General features: G+C 40.0%; 1 protein-coding gene across 1 annotated transcript; it reads left to right on the forward strand.

Moving 5' to 3' along the window:
• Positions 1–6,084, forward strand: LOC136575053 (gap junction alpha-4 protein-like). The gene is made up of 2 exons (XM_066575058.1): positions 1–151; positions 4,149–6,084. Exon 2 carries the CDS (start codon positions 4,167–4,169, stop codon positions 5,211–5,213), a length of 1,047 nt encoding a protein of 348 aa, XP_066431155.1. The 5' UTR covers positions 1–151; positions 4,149–4,166; the 3' UTR covers positions 5,214–6,084.
• Positions 6,085–6,997: the final 913 nt, after the last annotated feature.

Consider the following 6,997-nt stretch of genomic DNA (forward strand, 5'->3'; position numbering starts at 1 on the left):
TCCAGCTCTCTTATCTCACAGTCTCTGGTACTGCAAACTTCATATGGCTCTATCAAGAAAGACTTGCACTACAGTTGGTTACGGGGACTTTCCTTGGAATGCAAGAACAAAGTCCTTAGCATCTTATAGGTAGAGCTCCTATACTGATAAGGTAGGTTAAATATTAACTTACGGTATAAGAAGGAGATGATTGGCATTTTGTTCTGCTCACAGCTTAGGAGAGAAATGTGTAACATAGTGATGTAGAAAATAAGAAGCAAGTTAAAAAGGATAATTCTTTTTATTCAACAATATTGTATATAACAACATAAAAAGAATTAGTTTTTGTTTTAGGATCATTTTGAATTCTTTAATCCTTATTTTAAAAAATTACATAAACAATTTTTTGTATGACGCTATTAGCAAAAGGTATGTGGGATGATGGATTTAATCCTTTAGTAGAACCAAGTTTTCAAATTACACTCCAAATTAGACTATACATCACAACTTTACTACACAAAGCCCCATATGCTCTTACATGCTACCAAGAGAGAACTGGATAAGGATGCCCCAGGCAAAAAATGATAGAACCAGAGCTAGTTTTTCTAGGCATTGAATGTGTGATATATCAATAATAAACAACATACATAAGACCACTATACATCTTACTGCTTTTTTTTGCTATGAATGCATTCACTAAATGTTTAGCATTGTACAAAGCTAGAACTTTCAAGATCAGTTCTGGATTGGAAATATATTGTGGTTTTATCTGACTTCTGAGTAGCAACAATTGGACTATTTACTTAGGTACTCATTGAAGCTAGGTCACAACCTACTACATGTGCCAGATATGTCTCTGGTCTACAGTTTCACCATGATCGAAATGGCATTTGGAATTACACAAAAAGACTTAATTGGTTTGAAAATCTTACCACAATCCATAAGCACATATCCCTAATACCTCTCCTCTTCAATGTCATCTGTTCCATTTTGTATATAAACATAGATCTGACATATACAACAGATAACCAGTAAATATTAATGGGGAAGTAGTCTGTTATGCTAGGGTGTACCTGGGAGGTTGGAAGGAGATATGACCATAGTGCTGGGTGCCAGGTGGCAACAAAAGGCCATGTTGTTTTGTCTAGGGCATTCAGATACTGGGTTAGGGCAGTTAAGTGAATGTTTACCCCAAGTGAAGGAAAGCTTATCTACCACTGTGCTGGTAAGAGAGAGAGAAAATTATGCAGAAATACAAGAGCACAACTACACGGCTATGACTCAATTTCCTTTTCATCGTCGAAACTTCGAATATTTCTGCATTAGATTGCTCATAGATGAAAAACGTAGACAAAATGCCCAGGATAATATTGCTGTATCCCTCGCAGCATGTTCGTTGCATATTAACTTAATACACTAGTATGCCTACATTAGTTATTTTGTTGGAAAATGTACAGAAGCTATACCACCAAACCAAAAGCAGGAAAAATGTCACTAATATTAATATTTTTTCTATAGCGTTGAACATACAAATACGCACAGGGATTTCATTCAATGATTTTAAAGTTTGGAAATAATTATGAATTATCTTTACAAATATAATGATGAGTTTCCCAAAATACCAATCTTAAAGGGAGCCTGTCAATCTGAATATGCTGACTGAGCTGCGGGCATCATGTTATACAGCCGGAGGTCGGGGTGATGCAAAATAACAAAGTAAGCTTTACTTAATGAATAAATCTCCCGCCACCCCAGTGCTACAACCCCCAACACTGAGGCTACTGATTAGCCACAGCAGCCATGTGTTCCCAACCTGTTGTCACCACTGCAGCCTTATAAACAAAGTAAAGCGACTGAGAGCAAGCACTGGGGCGTAACTATAGAGGATGCAGGGGATGCGGTTACACCCGGGCCCAGGAGCCTTGGGGGGGCCCATAAGGCTCAGTACTATAAATAAAGCATTATAGTTGGGGACCCCATTCCAGGTTTTGCATTGGGGCCCAGGAGCTTCAAGTTACGCCTCTGCCTTTGCCCAATATTGTCAGATAACCCCTTTAAACCCAAGATTCTAAAATAGAGCCGAGTAGTAGATATTAGTAGGGATATCAAATTCTTACTCTCTTGTTCTGTCAACAGAATTCAGCCTGCAACAGTGCTGGACTGAGGTACTGTAAAGGCCCTTTTACACAGGACGAGTGTCGGGCAAACGATGCCTGACACTCATCCCCATGTATACTCGCTCCCGTGCTGTTACACATGAGCGAGTATCACTGGCTCGCTCACAGCATGACCAGCAGGGAGGTGGGGCAGCTGGAGGAGATTTCTCCCCACGCTCTCCCCCACCCCTCTTCATTCACTGTAAGCAGTGGCCGTTCAGTACTGAACAGCTGCTGTTTACACTGAACGATGTGTCGTTCGGATTTTAAGCTGCTTAAAAGTGAACGACTGGACTCATCCAGTCATTCAGTTTCTGCATGCTTTTACACGGGACAATTACCGTTCAAAACCCATCGTGAGAGCAGGGGTTTTGAACAACTAGAACGATAATCGTCCCGTGTAAAAGGGCCTTAAGCCTAGCTGAAGATATTAACCTGAGGGGCCTCTTTACTGTATATGAAACATAGGCCTTTCCCATTTGGAACTAATTACTGTCTAAAGGTCCTTTTACAGCCAAAGATAATTTTTAAAACTGCCAGAAGATTGAAAGATTTAGCGATGTATTTGCATAAAGTGTTAATGTCCATTAACACTTTATCATCTTCCTTTGCATGTAAAAGGACCTGCATGAGTTGTTTGCAGGGCCCAGCATGTGTTTAAACACATGCCCAGCTGAGTAAACAGCTGCCAACACATTCCATTCTTGACTGTAGGGAAATCCAACAAAAAAATCCCTCATATGTAGGTATAAGAAAAACCTTTAAACGCCTACATTCAATTTTTAAGGGGCGCCACATACATAGTAGTTTCACAAAAAATGTCAGCATATTTCTTGGCATTATTTGTCACAATTATGAAATTATAAACTTGTTTTGTAGCAATTATCTTGCATTTGCGCATTTTTAATTAAATAAGGTTAACCTTTAGGTCCAGAAAGAAGAATGGCACTGTTTGGGGGGGGGGGAATCAGACATGTCTTTTTCTAATTTTGTGCAGTTACTTCTTTTTCATCATTAAACGGGTTTTGTCATTGTAAACAAAAGTTCTAACTGTTTAGGCTCTCATAAAATAAAAAAAGAGAGTATACGCACCAGTCTTCAGCCCCCGAGACACAGTTAGGCCCAATGTCCACAAGCGAGTTAGATCTGCGGCATCCGCATATCAAGCCACCCATAGGGAAGCATGTGCGTCCACAATTGAATTAAAGCATGCAGATTTGATTTGCGAATCTTTGGATGCGGAAATCAAATCGCAGCATGCTCCATTTCAGTGTAGATCCCGCATGGATGGCTTTCATTCAGGTCAATGAAAGCCATCTGATCCAAGGCCAGTCCACAATTGAATTGCAGACAAGCCATGAATTCCGCGGTAAAGCAGGAGTTAAAAGAAAAAAATGCATTGCAAATGCGCGCATCCGCGACCAGAGAATAGAAGAGCCGGTCATGTACGCGGTGTCCTCGCCCGCAGGCAGAGACAGATTCCACTGCGGGCTCCTACATGCAGAATATGACTTGCCTGTGATCATTGTGCCTTAAGCAGCTCCCAGCATGGACATCCAGGCGATAGCTGAGGCTAATCAGAAGCCACAAGGTCACTGTTCCAAACTCCAGGCATCATGGCTGGTGCCTAGATTATGAGCACTGATGCCAGGAGTTCGCACGATGAGGCTCCGGCCTCTAATTGGCCACAACGATCACCTGACTATTGGACATACATGTTGGGAGTCAGTGCTGGGGCCGTAGAAGTCACTTAGCTATGTCCTGAAGCAGACCCAGCTGTTAGAATTTTTTTGGTGTAATGACACAACCTCTTTAACTGTGAGTGACTGATAATCCAAAATATTTGAGAATCCAGCACAAATTGGGTTTGGCTGTGCTGGATTAAATACATTTTATTGAATTTTTAAACTATAAAAATGTAGATTAAGGCTACTTATTTTTCAAAAAGGTAATTTATGAATTAGAGTATAAATCATAAATAGAAAAATATTATTTAATCCTTCTTTCTTACAGGGAAAGGACGAATGTACAATGGGGGACTGGGAATTTCTTGAAAAGTTGCTGGACCAGGTGCAAGAACACTCCACTGGCCTTGGAAAGGTCTGGCTAATATTGCTGTTCATCTTTCGCATCTTGATTCTCGGTCTTGCAGGTGAATCTGTTTGGGGAGATGAACAATCAGATTTTGTCTGCAATACAGATCAACCTGGGTGTCCGAATGTTTGTTACGACAAAGCCTTTCCAATCTCCCATGTACGATTTTGGGTGCTTCAGTTTCTTTTTGTTAGCAGCCCAACATTATTTTATCTGGGCCATGTGATCTATCTGTCTAGAAAGGAGGAGAAGCTCAAGCAAAAAGAGGAGGAACTAAGAGCTATAAGTGACAAAGATCATCAAGTGGACCAAGCCATAGCAGTCATAGAGAGGAAACGACTAAAAATCTGCATTCAAGAAGATGGCCGAATCAAAATCAGGGGGGCTTTGATGTGTACATATGTTACAAGTGTCATTTTCAAAAGTATTTTTGAAGCTGCCTTCCTGCTTGGTCAGTGGTACCTATATGGTTTTGTTATGCCTGCTATATACGTATGTGAAAGACAACCATGTCCTCACCTAGTGGATTGTTTTGTGTCTAGACCAATGGAGAAAACTATTTTCATCATATTTATGTTAGTGGTGTCACTTATTTCTCTTTTACTCAACCTTTTAGAACTTATACATCTAGTTCTCAAGAGTATGCTTCATACCTTGAAAAAATATTCTCCTTACAATTCAAACACAAGATACCCAAAAGAAGAGGATGGTTACCCTGGTCAATGCCCTACGACTGCTACTGCTCCTTTTAATGACAAAGCTTACATGTACCTTCCAATGAGCGAAAACATTTCCTACCCGGCTTACAAAATTCAGAATGAGGACAACTGGACTAACTTCAATACAGAGAAACAGATAGCAATGCATGTTGGGAAACAATCTTACTCTAGTAGTTTCACTCCTGTGCCTACCAGTTCCCATGCTGTAGTAGAGAAGCAACCAAGCAGAGCCAGTAGTTCGGCCTCTAAGCAACAATACGTTTGATCAAATCTTTTTGCCATGTTATAAGAAAATACTTGTTTGACAATACTGTCTTCTAGGTCTTTATAATTATTATTTCTAAGTAAATAATAAGTAAAATATTGTACAAAAAATGTGAAGGAAGTCAACGGAGTCATCATAAGCCAAGACATCACAACCTTGGTGTATCGATGAAGTGCCATCAGGCTCATTTTGACTCCTGGTGACCAGATGACTAGAGGTTTCTATGCCTGTTTGGTAGTCAATGGAGTCATCCTAAGCCAAGACATCACAACCTTGGTGTATCGATGAAGTGCCATCAGGCTCATTTTGACTCCTGGTGACCAGATAACTAGAGGCTTCTATCCCTGTTTTGTTGGTTTCCCATTTAATAAATAGTACAAAATATCTTTTTGACCTTCAGTGTGACTTAGACTATGATGCACAGATGTATATAATTGCATGAATTTTTACGAACTCTTTTGCACTATTTTTAATGTTTCCTTGCAATTCAGATTACAGGGCAATGCTGATAATAGCATACCTTTCTGAAACTGTAAATTATATTAACTGTAATTATGCAAAATGTGTGATCCTGTCATACAGGAAATGCTAACCATATGGGCATTTGGGTACTGCTTGAGGTCAGAAGCAGCCTAAAACAGGCACTGAATTAAAGTGCAGAGCATGCTAAGACCTTTTTCACATGAGCATAATTTCACGGCAAAGTGAGCCGCACTAAAAAATTTCAACTAAGGCTATTTTTATATGGCCAATCGCGATTTTGCCACATGAAAATCGTGGCAAAATCCCATCTTTGTTCCTGCGATTTTTGAGCATCAGTGATGCTTTTTCTTGATAATAATAATATCGCATCGCTGCCACCAGCATTAAAATCCTGCAAGAAAATCTTGTGTTTTTAACGCGAAAGTCAATAGGATTTTCTAATGTTAAAATCGCATCACAACGCATGTTTGTTGCGATAAAAAGGAGGAACCATAGGAGATTTTAAAAAACGCAAAACGCAGAAACATAGGACATGCTGAGATTTTTATTTTTTCACTCCACGTCTCATGGGTGAAAACATCACAAATGTGAAGGAAACAAATGTAAATCACTGGTTTGATAATCTGCTTTTTTACTGAGTCTCGCATCACGCAAAACTGTGTGTTTTTATCACCCATGTGAAACTACCCTAAGGGTGCCTACCCACTTGTGATTTTTTTTCCTGTGATGTTTTGCGTTTTTTCTCAAGAGCAATTAGTATAGAATGTGTTCTTGTCTATCTGGGGTTTTTTTTCCGTTTCGTGGGGTTTTTTCACATAGGAACTGTCAGTTGCATATGTCTCCTTATTTTTCTCTTAATGCACCCATGATTGTCAATGGAGGGCTGCAAAAAATGCGCAAAAAACGCCATGAAAAACGCGCAAAAAACGTGCGAAAACGCCGTGTTTTTCACGCGCGAAAATCAGCAACGCAAGTGGGTAGGCCCCCTTACTCTGCCAAAAATCGCATGAACAAAGGCGATTTTATTATTCATTCACACGTTATGTCACCGCAGCCCCGAAATCCCTCTGTCGGCAGAACAACTTTAATGACTCTTAAAGGTCTCATCGAGAGGCACCTGTCAGTGTTTAGCAGCGCTCGCCGTTGCTTAACTCCTTCTCCTTTCCTTTTTCGGATGGCTCGTATAGACTTCCAAAGGAATCTATGGAGCCTCCTGCATATGAGGACAGGACCTATTTTTTAGCGCATCAAGAAATTTTGGCATAGATATAACGCGATTATGTCCTATCTTTTTTGGTGCG

Source organism: Eleutherodactylus coqui, chromosome 1 (assembly GCF_035609145.1).
Source record: "Eleutherodactylus coqui strain aEleCoq1 chromosome 1, aEleCoq1.hap1, whole genome shotgun sequence".
Classification (NCBI taxonomy): Eukaryota; Metazoa; Chordata; class Amphibia; order Anura; family Eleutherodactylidae; genus Eleutherodactylus; species Eleutherodactylus coqui.

Bases quoted from the DNA above. Each gene is read 5' to 3' on its own strand.
- LOC136575053 (XM_066575058.1), top strand. From the start codon at position 4,167: ATGGGGGACTGGGAATTTCTTGAAAAGTTGCTGGACCAGGTGCAAGAA.